Source organism: Xiphophorus maculatus, chromosome 9 (assembly GCF_002775205.1).
Source record: "Xiphophorus maculatus strain JP 163 A chromosome 9, X_maculatus-5.0-male, whole genome shotgun sequence".
In the NCBI taxonomy this organism is placed as follows: Eukaryota; Metazoa; Chordata; class Actinopteri; order Cyprinodontiformes; family Poeciliidae; genus Xiphophorus; species Xiphophorus maculatus.
Window position 1 is genome coordinate 5525677 of NC_036451.1, and position 14419 is coordinate 5540095.

General features: G+C 40.1%; 1 protein-coding gene across 1 annotated transcript; it reads left to right on the forward strand.

Moving 5' to 3' along the window:
* Positions 1-3018: 3018 nt before the first annotated feature.
* Positions 3019-13997, forward strand: mknk2 (MAP kinase interacting serine/threonine kinase 2). The gene is made up of 14 exons (XM_005803906.2): positions 3019-3130; positions 3490-3711; positions 4027-4117; positions 4302-4403; positions 4766-4863; positions 6678-6757; positions 6882-6955; positions 7036-7140; positions 7238-7293; positions 7427-7522; positions 10223-10417; positions 10503-10667; positions 10757-10797; positions 11422-13997. The coding sequence occupies exons 2-14, from the start codon at positions 3661-3663 to the stop codon at positions 11693-11695; spliced, it is 1428 nt and encodes a 475-aa protein (XP_005803963.1). The 5' UTR covers positions 3019-3130; positions 3490-3660; the 3' UTR covers positions 11696-13997.
* The last annotated feature ends 422 nt before the right edge of the window (positions 13998-14419 follow it).

Below are 14419 nucleotides of genomic sequence, written 5' to 3' on the forward strand. Positions count from 1 at the left end.
AAAATGTGTTGTGATTTGATTACAGTTTAAAGTTTGCCATCTAAAGCAACATAACAATGACTCTCCTACGCCCACTGTTAACTTCATTTTTCCTCATTTGCAATAAAGTCAAATTTGGCTCTTTTCAAAATAATCAACCTATTATCAGGATGTCTGTAAAGCAGCAGGCTGTAGGCTAGCTAGTCCATCTAAAGTAAAGAGAATAAGAGCAAACATGTATGATATTCCGTGCAATAAGCACTTATAAACTATCAGATAATGTAATGCCTTTTAAAATCTGTATTTTTGCTCAGGTTTGCATTACAACAACAGAGCGGCATTCAACTTCTACTCACCACAAATATGGAGCAAACTTCCAGAAAACTATAAAACAGCTGAAACACTGAGTTCCATTAAATCGAGACTAAAAACCCACATGTTTAGAGTTGCTTTTCAACAATAGTAAATGGAACATTGACCAACATATTTGATGTGTATTGATAATTTTGATGGTGGCGCTCATAAAAAAATAATGTTTTTTACTGGTTTTCTAAATTGTTGACCGTGTGGTGGTTTTTTATGACTTTGTATTTTTGTGTTTTTATGATGTAAAGCACTTTGAACTGCTTTGTTGCTGAATTTTGCTATACAAATAAACTTGATTGATTGATTAAAATGTGTTACAGAGAGCATTATTGCAACCTTAACTTTAAAATTGTTTATTTAAAACAGATATGTTGCATACTAATTAAAAATATTATTTGTAAACACATCAGACTGTACTCCAAAGGTAATTTTCATCTTCTCATCCCTCAGTTTAGCACATATCAATTAACAAATTTTATAGATAATCTATTTTAACTCTTTTCTTTTCTACAATTTCTGGCGTTTGAAATCAAACCCGTTTTTTAGTTACAGCAGCACTGCATAAATATATATTTCATACTTATTACAGCTGAAAAGATTTTCTGTCTTCCTTTTTTTGAACAAAATATTACTTTTAAAAATGTATTTTGCAGTTTAAAAGCAACAAAAACAGCAATGCACATGCACCACATCTCTCTAATGTGTCCAAGCTTGGTTCTCTGAAAAGAAGACCCCCGCCTTTCACGTCAGACGCAGAGTTGTAGCCATCTGAAGGTATTCATGTGTCAGCCCATTCCTCCCCGGCTTGACCTGCAATAACTCAGACTACGTCCCCACCCACTTCCAAGTGGGATCTTGTTTGTCTAAAAGCTTTGACTACACGATGTGCTCTTGGCTACGGAGAGTGAGCTGAAAGCTTGCATAATGTTTTCTACCTTCAGGTTTATGTTTGAGGGGCAGAAGGTGAAAGGAGGAGGAGGAGAGGAGAGCCTTCAGTCACAAGACTATTGATAGCTACCAGCAAACTGTACAAGGTTTGACTAAGAAGCCACTGATGTTAGACAGAACTGGATTGTGCTGCAACAATAAGAGTCGCATGGAGTCAGATACAGCCTATGGACAAAGAATGTGATCTGATGAGACAGTCAGACTTGTTAAGAAAAATGCAACATGTTCCCAAAAGGGTTTAGACCATATAAACAATGAATATAGTTTCCAGAAGACCATTTACTTGCAGTAAATCCAAAAACAAATGTGATATTATAGAAATACTGCATTAGCATGCCAAAAATACTGCTGTGGCATCGCACAGTTAGCAGATGGCCCAGTTAGCAGAATCATCTCTGCAAATTCAGACTTCTTGGATTTCTTTCAGTGTCACAGCCATGACACTTTGTCACCACCATCGTCAGAACAAGAGCTTCATCGGACTACAAAACATGCACATTTGCGTCACTGTACATCACAGAGGGCTTATCTGCAGCTGCTTGTTTACAAACCTCACTCTTGCGCAATGTCTTTTACATACTCACAAATCACGTACTGCAGACGATGCACACATGCATGACAACTTTATTGCAGCATATAATGAAACAGAATATGTATTTATTATTACGTTATGTTGAGGTTAAGCTCAAAATTAAACACGTGAAAAACCACATTTTCAGGTGCATTCCAATGGGTTGGAGCTATTTCAATATTACAATATGTTGTATAGACTCATAACATACACTTAAATTGTCTATGCTATGTAAAGATGATAAAAATATATATAATTACTGATGAAACCACATATTTGTGTACACTGTGTAATACACAAAGTCTTTTTCTAATCCTAAATGTTATAAAACAAAGCATAATTTACAAAAACTGTATTGTGTCAACTCAAACATGCTTTAAAGTATGTGTAATTCTGACAGCATAATCTGTCATTAAATCAAAAATTAAAATGAAACACCCCACGTATTGAAAACAATCTCTTCATAGCATTGCATGAAGGAACGCATGTCTGCAATGAGGTGTGTGCATTGAGTCAGACGGGGATTTTTAGCAACATCATAGATGCAACTGAATATAAAAGTGAAAGACGTTTTACGCATATACATATTCCTAAGAAAATAAACAAGGTGGGTATTTTTTATATATAAAATGAACCACGTTTTCGTCCTGCACAGGGCCATGTTTTGTGTTTTCATCGGCAGAAGCTTGTGATCTGATCCGTGTCGCGTCTGTCGACAACTTGTGCTCGGGGTGTCATTCCTTTGGAGCCCGTCTCGACTGAAGAGTCCTCACAAGAACAGTTGTACTGTGCTGACACGCACGTACTCACACCATTTCCTTCCTCCACACACATCCCCTCGTCATGACTCTAAAGCAAAAGAGAGCTCAATGGCGAGCAATGCTGTCCCGTTATCTACACTTTTCATAAAATACTCCCAGAAACGCATCTAAAGATATTAAATGTTAAATCTCAATCCTTGTCAAGCAGCGCAAAATATGTTCTTTCTTCGGTTCAAAGAGAATGTTATGAATATTAAAAATAAAGCGAAATGGAACCTTGCCAAGCATGTCCTTTTCTAGAAAGCACGTGACCCATCTCGTCAGTTGGAGTGGGAAGGAGGGAGGAGCCAACAGGAGGTTATAAAAGCACCCACGCTGTAGTTTTCCAGCCACCTTCCACGCACAAATTATCCGGCGAATATCCCCTTTGACTGCCCTCAGCGGCCGTTGGAGCAGTGGGTCAAACAACGACGCTAACACTGGAGCTATAAACATTAACAACGGGGTGAGTGAACCACATTTCACTTTATGTTATTTTTTGTTGCAAATGGCGACTTTAGTGTTCTGCTGGTCGACCGTTACAGTCCTGTGTTTTAACGGTTAAGTCGCGTGCGCTGCACCACCAACCTACAGCAGGAGTATGGGTTAGTTTAACGGTTGTTAGCATCTCCCTGCCTTTTGCATTTTGCTTAAATTGTATTTGCCTACTTTTGCTGGCTAGCCCGTGTTACAGCTTTTCTGTATTTGAACGCTCGAATTGGATTTGGTGTACACACAGAACAAAAAAGCGAGACCATGTTGGAGCTTATGGTATTTTTGTTTCAAATGTTCCTTAATGTGGGTGTGTTTGCCTTGTCCACACAGGGCTCCCGTTTAACAACGCCACAGCAAGCGTACCAGCCAGCGCAGTGTCATCACTTGTGACTCCCTCTGAAACGACTCGGTTTCGGAGAAGTGCAAATTGATACACCGCTAAATAAAACCACTGCCGCCGCACATCCTCCAGGGAACAAAATCCCCCGAATCAAAGCAAAAATGGTGCAAAATAAGATTACCGAAGTCACTGGATTCCACCGCTCTTTCAAGGTGAGCCTTCTTTTATAGCTTTATTGTGGGAGACTGCAGTGTTTAATCAGAGGACGTCTATCGGCTTGTGTTAAAGGGGTGATCGTCTTGTTGCAAGCTCCCTTCTTTTTCTGACAACTCACACTTGTGCAGGTTGCTTAAAGGTGCTTCAGCAACACATATTAACAATGGGAATATCTACACTGATCCTTAGCAAGGACTTCTGATTGTACTTTGACTTTATAGTTTGCCATATCAGTGATAAGTTACTGCTAATCTTTATTTAGAAGTTAATTAAGACAGTTTACAGTAACAAGTATGTTTATGACTTCTCAGGGCCAAAATCCATTCGAATTGGAGGACTTCCCCAAGAACGGGTCCCATCACATTGATTCTTCCTTTAATTTTGGTTCTGCCCCAAGACATGGTGAGTGTGCGCTGCAGAGGTTCTGAAAACTACTTTTAAATCAGCACAAATCATAACAAATCTTTTGATCAATTGGTTAGGAAACATTCTTTCTATAACTGTCTGTATCACATGCTCTAGATTTTATTCTCGTTTATCTTGTTGTCCTCGTTTACTCACGTGCTTAAAAAATCTGTTTGGTTAGACATGCCTTCAAGCCAGCCTATTGACATTCCTGATGCCAAGAAGAGAAACAAGAAGAAAAAGCGTTGCCGAGCAACAGACAGTTTCTCTGGACGATTCGAGGGTAAAGATATTTTCTGTCCTTATATATATTATGGGGGTGTTTAGAGGCATTCTGTACATCGGTATCAGTCAAAGTTAACCTTTTTTTTAAAGTATCAGTCGTATATTCATATTGTATGCGTCTCAGGAGGGAGTTGGCCATGTGGTATTTATTTGTGCATATGACAGTGATTAGGAGGTGTTTAACTGAAGCAGAGATGCAATGTCAGCAGTGTGGTTGGTTCGTTTTTCACAGTTTAGGGCAATACAAACAATAGATAATATTGGTTATCAGCCATAGCAGCAATATTTATAACTCTTATTTCCAAATCTTACATTTCTAGTCAATATAGTATCAATTTCTCTCTGCTGTTTGGTCCACAGATGTCTACAGACTCCAAGAAGAAGTATTAGGAGAGGGAGCGTATGCCAGAGTGCAAGCTTGCATCAGCCTGATCACCAATAAAGAATATGCTGTCAAGGTAAGGCAATGCTACACATGACGCATAACTGGGATGTTTTGAAAACAATTACAATGTTGCATCAGCCTTTAGTCTTCTGTGTGATCAGTAGATATGATTCTCTGAAAATGGGATGTTTCTTTGCTGCTTGCAAAAAGATTTGTGGGAAACCGCTGGAGAGAATATGGAGATTTTAATAATGTGGTACCTGTACTACTTGTTTTTTTTTTTTTGTTTAGTTTGATTTTGAAGAAATTCCCACCCTGTTTCATGTTCCTGTTTAGCTTGAGATCAAACCTCTGCTGTGGATGTTTGCAGAGGCTTTTCTATGCTGCCTCTGCACTGTTTTCAACTTGCAACATTAGCTGCTGTTATCGGATACTTCCTCTCCCAGTTCTAGTTTGAGCCTATCGGAGTGCTTGGCGGGATATACCCACCCCCTTTTTATTTTGCTCTTTTTGCCTACAGAGGACGCTCATAGCGAGAACATTATGTGCTATGAACTGTTCCAAAACAAAACCCAAAGAGGAAGGAGGGGGTGGTGGGTGAGGGTTGTGACCCAGTGTGTTTACACTGTTTTGTTCTAACTCTGTGTAGCTTTTACTTTTTTTTTCTCATGGTCTTCCAAAGACAAAGTGAACTTTTTGTGAGACTTTTCCTAACTTGCTGGAACTTTCTACTTTTCTTCTTGCTTGTAGATGTTTTTGGGGAGTGGGGTTGAACACTAAAAAGCTGCTCTTTACCTTCCTTCCATGTCATTGTCATAAACACTGTAAAGTGGTCATGCACACCATGTGTAGTTACTGTCCTTGTTAAGTACAGGGTGGGTTGCTCTGTGCTCTGGGTGGGTGGCAGTTATGCAGGGAGGAGGAGGCATGAAGGTCGGTGGTTATTGGAGGTCTTCAGAGAAATGGAGGGGGTTCGGACTGGTCCTGCCAGATGTCCCGTCTCTCCCCTCCCCCTCCAGGCAGTGGATGTTTTGGGTTGGTTGTATGTGGGTTTGTTGCAGGCGTCTGTGCAGCGTGTCTGGCTATAGGCTGAGGACAAAGGCTTTATATTCAAGTTACGATAGATGATGGTCTTAACTTAGTGAAGACTTTTTAAACAGTTTATTTTAATAAACTACATGGAATCTATCAGTTTAGTGTTAATCTTGGTGTTTTTTAACATTTAATTTTAGTTTAAATGCTTTTTTTATTCTTTCAGGAGAGCATAGTTGTGTTTTTGCTGCTGACTCGGACAGAATGGGTGAACAGGCACTGGTCTGCTCATGAGCCTCCTGTCTGTGCATTAATCCTTAACACACACTGCAGCTCTGGGCCCCTCTGGCCTTCAATACAATCAGTAATCCAGCTACCAGGAAGAGAGGCATGCGCAGCCTCCAAATCGGACAATAACCAACCAGGGCTGGAAATTTCAGGCCTTTTGCTCCGTCAGCAGTCTGTCTCTCCTGGGAGGGCGCTGTGCAGCTGTTGGCCTCGCTGTGGTGTTTCCAGACAGTTATTTTTAGAGTGCTTTCTGTTATTGTAAACAGTTTGGGATTAGGATCTGAGATCTTATGAAAACTGCTGTGGCCATTGAAGAACAGAGGTGATTCACAGGAGAGTGTGTGGTTGTGAAAGTTGTTAATTCCCAACCAGCACATCTGAAAGTAGGATCAAATGTCATTGCAACAGTGCAATAAGTAGGATAAAAGTTAGTAGGCAGCAGTCAAGTAGTATTCTCAAATATTTGGTTGGTGAAATTACACCAAACCAGTATTCTTGTTTGGGAACAGAAGTTCCTAAGTGATTTTTGTTATTTTTATATTTAAACCAGGTTTTCTTCTGTTTCAGATGATTGAAAAAGGACCAGGTCATAGCCGCAGTCGTGTCTTCCGTGAGGTTGAGATGCTTTACCAGTGCCAGGGTCACAGGTATATTTTCATAATCTGTTGTTTCAAAATGCATTTGGTAGTCACACCCCACCACAGGATACTTTTATGTTCATATAACTGGGTAACTGATGCTGTTTAAACATTTATTTTTATCGTTTTGCAGGAATATTCTGGAGCTGGTGGAGTTCTTTGAAGAGGAAGATAAATTCTACCTGGTGTTTGAAAAGCTTAGAGGAGGTACGTTACCTTTTCCGCCGATAGTTTTGCTCTGTTATCTTTTCCACAAGGCTAAACTAGCATCTTTACCCTCATATTAGGGTCAGTCTTGGAGCAAATTCACAAGAGGCAGCACTTCAGCGAGCAGGAAGCCAGTGTTATTGTCCATGACATCGCCAGTGCTCTAGATTTCCTCCATAACAAAGGTTAGCCTACATGCAAACAGCAGTGATGAGTTTCTTCTGACAGACAGATGAAACAGCTGGTGTAATAAAGAGTCTGATTTATTTAAATGTCTTTCAGGAATGGCCCACCGAGATCTGAAACCTGAAAACATTCTCTGTGAGAGTGCAGACAAGGTGACTTATCTATCCACTTGGTTCAAAGGCCAACACATGTGCCTGATAAATATAATTTATGATAACACTTCTTGGTTTTAACTATAGCAGAATGACACAAACTGAAAAATGTTTTTTTTTTTTGTTTTGCCAGATTTCTCCAGTCAAAATCTGTGACTTCGACTTGGGCAGTGGGATCAAACTGAACAGTGACAGCTCACCCATCTCTACTCCTGAACTCCTCACTCCTGTAAGTCCAGATTTTATAAACATTTTTCTGTAGAAACATTTATAAGTCAGTCATTTTTAGCAACTCATGTCACACAAAAGTTTTGTGTGATTTTTGAGGTGTGATTTTTATGTCCTTGTTGGGATTAGGGAAGTTATTTCCAGGCTATAAATTGATATCTCTATCAAATCCAGCTGACTGATTAGTGGTTGAGCAATTCTCAGTGCAGAGCAGTTCATGGATTGGGACTAGAGCTGCGTTATGTGAGGTTATGATCGTACAGAGCATCGCTGTTTTCTTGGAAAGGCCTTGGATTGACTCCCAAATACCCTCTTTATGAACCGCACTTTTCCGAAGTACGATGACTGTCTGCTAAAAGAAAGGCCCTCTGCTTGATGTCAGCGTCCTCTAGCTTATCAGTTGTAAATATTTAGCCCCATGATTTCGGAGGTTATGAGTGTTTAACCCCCATGTTGTTCTAACAGGAAGAATCTCCTCTGAACTGTATCCAGAAAACAGTATCTGCCGTCCCCAGAATCAGAAAAGTTGAACTGGAAAGCTTTCCTCTGCTGTCAACATGCAGTGTGTTGGTGGGCTGAATAGACTGAACAGAGCAGGTGAAGGATATCATTCAGGCCTGCAGGAATGTGTTGTGAAGAGAGAGGGGGCTTTCTACACGTGTAACTGTAGCTTCTTTGCACCGACCTGAACAGTGTCATACTCTTTCAGCTCCTTGATGAACTCTGTCGTATTTTGAGGCTCTGAGTGGATTTGAAATGATTTTTTGGATTGTAGGATTTCTTTTACAGACAAGTTGATCCCAAGGTTGGAACACTGTGTAATATCCTTGAGGATTTAACACCACAAAAAAAGGCAATATAACTTTTACAAGGCTGTATCCTGAGGCATGGATATGGAAAATACAAACTCTCATTTCCTTTACTTCCTTCCTTCATGTGAGGAGGGAGAAAATCATGCCTCTTCTGCACAAGTCTCCACCCAGAAGCCCGAGCCGCACTCTGCCCTTTGTTTTTAATACAAAGGCTGTTCATAAGGCTTATTCTAGAAATTTTGGTCCTTCCCCCCACCACCCAGCAACTGAGCAGTGATTGGCTGTAGCAGTGAGCAAAGGGGAGGGACAAATCCCCAGTCTGGTCATGCGCTGAAGCTTGTTTTTGTTGCCTTGATCACTGGAACAATGTTATCTGATTGTCACTTCATTATTAGTTCTTGCACCCTGGCCCCTTTTAGTCACATTCCTACAGCTGCTGTTGCTCAATAAGTGATCGTATATTTATCGCTGCTCCTGGTTGGAACTAGCTGTTCCCAAAGCCTTTTAAATTCAGATCATGCTGGCAGCAGTTCCACTGAAACTTATAAATTAAATGATCCTGGTCAAGGGGGAGAACATGAAGCTTCCTCTGGTTTAATTTAATACGAATCCTGGTTTTGCTTTAAATATTTTCAATTAAACAGAAGAACTGGAACAAGATGGCTCAAAATGCTCTTTTAATTCAAGGAACTGCTTTTGTTCCTTGTTACAGGTGCGCCTGCATGACCGTACATGTTCTCAGCCAGTAAACCTCTTCAAGATAATCCTGTAGTTTACTAACAGCAGAGGTGTGTCGTCAATGCTGCCAACATGGTCTGACTAGTCACATGGCTGGTGGAAAGCCCCAGGTTGCACTGCCTCCAAATGTAGCCGCAGAGTAGAAGATAACTGCAGCTTACAGGAAGGTTTTGAGGGTGTTACTGTAAGTGAACAAGGTGATTGCAACAGATGTGCAGGAAGAGTAAACGATGTCCCAGAAAGATACTTTCTATCACACTTTTAGTTTGCTGACGTCTAAATATCTTGTCAGACTGTTCGATCAGCCTGTTAAAGAGCCGACTTCTTTCCATTGGTGGCTTAAGTATGTAGGAGCATCATTGTGGGGGTTTAATGGCATTTTGGCCCAAATCCAGTGGGCTTGTCTGGGTAACGAGTCACCCCAGACATGGTGGTGAAAAGGAGGGGGAGGGGATTTTGTGACAGTAGCAGCTTTGTTTGAGTTGAGGTTCCTGCGCAGTGAATTTTATTGCATAAGGAATCTGGGGGTGTTAGCGACAGCTGGTATATGGTACTGGGATACAATGAACGCCTGCTCAGTGTATGTAAACTCTGTTTGTCTTAAACAGGAAGGATATGTGGTATTTCTATATGAAATGCAATGGGTTTTTTTGTTTTGTTTTTGTTTTTTAATGATGCGAAGTCATCCTTTGACGTATATTCTTAATCCCCAACAATAAGCGTTAAAGCTTCGTCCTGGTGAACCAACGACCTGCTTCTCATCTCCTCTCCCAAACCACTTAAACATTTGGCTTTTGTGTTGCAAGGTTATGTAACTAACCAGAGCTCAGCCTTGGCTCCAGCTGTACAGAACAGCCAATCCTCTTCCACTGCTTTGCTGTTTGGCCTAATTTCTTCCCCAGTTACACAGCGAGGCAGAAACTTGGTTGTGTAAAGCTTTATGGTTGACCTAACGCTCCCCACATTTGTTTCATGATGGGAGCAAAATCATCAAACTGAATCAGAATTTTAAAATTTGATCAACATGACTGTGTGTAAAAATAGCTTCTCTTCAGCCTTAACTCTTGTAGCCTTGAGGTATCAGCAAACACATCTCTGTTTCTGTTGGTTGTGATTTTCCGATGCTTATAAACGTTGCTTTTCTCCCTCAGTGTGGCTCAGCAGAGTACATGGCACCTGAAGTAGTTGAGGCCTTCAGTGAAGAGGCTACAATATACGATAAGCGCTGCGACCTTTGGAGCCTCGGGGTTATCCTCTACATCATGCTGAGCGGTTATCCGCCCTTCGTGGGCCGATGTGGCGGTGACTGTGGATGGGAACTGGGAGAACCCTGTCACACCTGCCAGGTAACACTTTAACGCTTTAATTCTTTCACAATGTGAGATGAGTAAAAACAAAGATGGCTGACGGTGAAGCTCTCTCCACCTGCAGAACACTTTGTTTGAAAGTATCCAGGAAGGAAAATACGAGTTTCCAGAGAAGGACTGGGCTCACATCTCCTCAAGTGCCAAAGACCTGATATCCAAACTTCTGGTTCGAGATGCCAAAAAACGTCTGAGTGCCAGCCAGGTGCTGCAGCACCCCTGGGTGCAAGGGGTAAGCTCAGGCTGCATGTCTGCGAATGCATGGGAAGTTTGACCTTTGAACTTTATCACTAATCTAGTATTGTGTCTCTTTCTTTATAGGGAGCATCTGACATTTTATCAACATCCATCATTCATCAGAGGTAAGGCAACTTTAAAACTCCAGCAGTAGGGCTGAAACGATTAATAGGATTAATTGATTATTAATCAACTAATTTAGAACACAGTTCAAAGTTCTTTAAATCATAAAAGCAAAAATAAAAAGTAATAAAAACAACATAATCACCAAATATACCGGAGTACTGACTCAAAAAAAGCTTCTTGCTGAAAAAATCAACATATTCAGAGCACTAAATTAGCAAAACTATAAAATGTGTGTATATATATATATATATATATATATATATATATATATATATATATATACATTTTGCATTTAAGATAAAAAAAGGAGCTTGGTCTATACATGTGTTTTCCTCAAGTGGCAGTTTTAGTGTCAAATTCATTAAAGGAAACATGTTGTTGCATTTTAGGCAATACAATTTTTCTTATTCACATTTGTTTATTTGCAACTTTAAATGTCTTAAAAGGCTTTTGTAGTTGAATGAAAAATCTGTAGTGACAATTTTTTTTATCTGATTATTTATCAGAATAATTGATAACTAAAAATAATCGTTCGTTGTAACCTTATCCACCAATAATGCCTGCTTTGAAACATATTTTTTCTATTAGCTTATTTGTTTTTTTTTCTGATTTATTTCCTCCAGGAACAGCAGTGCCGTGGATTTAACATTCTTTGCCGACAAGGCCATGGCTGTAAACCGGCAGCTGGCCGAACAGGACGGCATGGAGGAACAGCAGCAGCAGGAAGTCCCGCTGGTCGTAGCTGCTAGCAGCTCCTCCATGCGCCTGTCGCCTCCATCCAACTCCAAGCTGGCCAGGCGCAGGCAGCGCAACAGCCAGCTAAAGGGCGGCCCCGTCTCCGCTGCAGAGCTCTGCCAGCTCCTGGCTCCTCTCGTCATCGTGGGAGACTGTGCTTGAACTGTTTCATCCTGGATTTCCTGACACCTCATTTACAAGGACTTTCCAGGCTGGACTGTTCTGATTCCTCCCACCGCTCCTCCTCAGTTTTGGCTCCTCCCTCTTTTTCCTCTCAATCCGGCTTTGGTCCCGACTTGTGAAGACGGACGGCGCTTCCAGCCATCTCTTTAAATAATGCCTTCTACCTTTATGCAGCACTTCTGAAGCACAACTACACAGGGCCTGCATAATAGCACATTCAGGTTGGGGAGGAGGGCCAGTTCAAGTTTTGGGATAGTATTTTCTTTTTTTTTCTCCTTCATATGACTCAGTTTATAAGTCAGAACTTTAAGCTCAGACACCAAAGGACAGCCTGTTGTGCTGCTCCCATGTTACAACTGGATCCACTGTGAATTAAGTTATCTGGAATGTTCTCTTTGCCTGTATGTACACTCATGAGCGGCCCATCTGCTGAAACATACAAGCTTATGCAATATGCCAATATGAAGGCTGTTCTGTCTGAAAAGGATTTTGTATCGGAGAGGCTGAACGGGCTGGAAGCCACTTCCTGTCTGTGCCTGGTGCAGCCCGTTCTGTGGCTAGAGACTGCTCAGATTAATTTTTTTTCCTCCCCTTCATTCTCTCATTTGAGCTTCTGGAGCATGCACTCATCAGCCTGGTGGCCATGCACTTAATGCTTTAAGAGCAAAGAATGTCAATCGGTCCCTTTTCTGTCCATAATCCATAATGTGATCTCACCATATATGCCAAATTATCAGCAGCACTTGTTATTGGAGACATTCAGACCAGGTCTGATGGTATAAAAGTTGACGGCTTGCAAGTGTCTGGCCACCCAGTACAGACTTTTAGCTTGTATTACTGGTATGTTGGTTCAGGCTAATTTCAGATTCTCTTAAATAGCTTAGCAAGTGAAATTGGGTCAGTGTTACTATCAGTGTAAGGAATCCACAACGTGTCCCTTTTTTTAAAATTTTTTTTCTACAAGCAGATTTTGTATATATATATATATATATATATTATTTTTTTTTCTGATGAAATTGTGCATTTGATATTTAACCTTAAATATTTTGCAAGTAAAGGTTAGAACTCCTTTAAGGGGTTTGAAAAAGCACATGGCCACTGTGAGCAGACTATCTTTTTGTTGTTTTTGTTTTACCCCCATTAGATGCATCTAAAATTTCAACCATTTTTTTTTGGGACATGCACCCTTTCCGGAACAACAAAACTGCTTTACAAATAAAAAACTGGTAATATTTTTTCAGGAAAAATGTTTTTTAAAAAGGAAAAACATTCCACAAAAGAACAAAAAAACATTTGAAATTAGCTGTGTTATGAGCTTATATTTTATCTTCTGACAACTCCACATTAATGTGCCACATTTTTATCTTTTAGATGAGTGTATTGTCTTTTTTTTAAATCCTGGTGCTGTTCAGTTTAGATATAGCTCCAGAATTTGTCCTTTAATTTTTAAAAAAAAATTTTTAAGTTGAGAGTATGCTGTATGAGGTGAAATACACAAAGCTTGTTTAGTTGATCTGGAGCGTTCATGCCCTTGAAGGCAAGTTTTCTTTCTTTTTTAACTTTTGTACGTGTGAAAGTTGGTAATAATTGTTCCGATTACGTGAAAGGTAATGGACTGGTGACGTCGTCTCAGCGCTGAAGCCATTTCACCAAAGAAAGTGCAAGTTGTGACGATGAACATGTAATCCATCATGTAGCATTGAGACGTGAGAAGACTGCTATGTGTCCATGTCCTGTTAGCAGCGCAGCGGCGGTACTCTGGAAATGGTCTCAAAAAGGCCCCTTTATGCTGATAATAGGACACTGTAATAGTTCTAAATACCTTTCTACAGACACATCATTATGGGGTTTTATGTCTTATAATAAGACTTACTTGAAGTTTATATATGCAGCTGTTTCTTCTCCAGTGTTGGAAACTACTTTGCTATCAATCTTAAAGCATTAAGCTGACGATCCAGGCAATCTTTAGGGGTTTTGAAGATACCTATACATTTCAGTATTTTTTTATTTTTTTTTTTTGCCTTCTTTCTTCCCTTTGTAAGCTTCATCCAAGTTGTTCCCTATTTTCTGACAGGGCTGGAAACTTGTTAACGCACACACTTTGGCCACACTCTAATATCCTCACAGGTATAATTAAGAGTTTAATTGGTCACGACCATTTCTAACATCTGTCCGGTGGCAGTTTTTGTTCTGGTCTGCCTTCTTGTTTGCAGGGAAAAAGGGGGTGAATTAAATCTTGCAGCCTCTGTTTTTTGTATTGTTTGTCGAAAGAAAAAAAAAAGTGTTAAAATACAGTCATTCAAATGGACAGTATCACAAGCCTCCCACAGTTTGAATGTAGCCCACAGGCCAGGCGTCTAAAATTTCAGCAACATGAATCACATGTTATAAACAGCTCCTCTCATTGACATGAGCTTAGTCTGTTTATATTGATACAGTCCGCAAGCATTTTAGTCAACTCATGCCTAATTTTAACACTGAACAGCCCCAGGCCTATTGTGCTCAGGGGAAGAAATTTAAAGTATAAAAGTCCTTTAAGTACAAAAAATTTGATTTAAAATAAGCACTTTACTGTACCATGTGAATGATTGCAGTTCACTCAAGGCAACATTTGACAGTTGCAACAGATTTTTGTATTGTTTTTCTAAAAAAAAAAAAAAGAAAATGCAATAAAATTCTTTGAACTACATTCTGATCTTGTGT

Coding starts and splice junctions, on each gene's coding strand:
- mknk2 (XM_005803906.2), top strand. CDS start 3,661: ATGGTGCAAAATAAGATTACCGAAGTCACTGGATTCCACCGCTCTTTC. Junction 4,118..4,301: donor TGGTTCTGCCCCAAGACATG/GTGAGTGTGCGC, acceptor CTGTTTGGTTAG/ACATGCCTTCAAGCCAGCCT. Junction 7,294..7,426: donor TCTGTGAGAGTGCAGACAAG/GTGACTTATCTA, acceptor TTGTTTTGCCAG/ATTTCTCCAGTCAAAATCTG.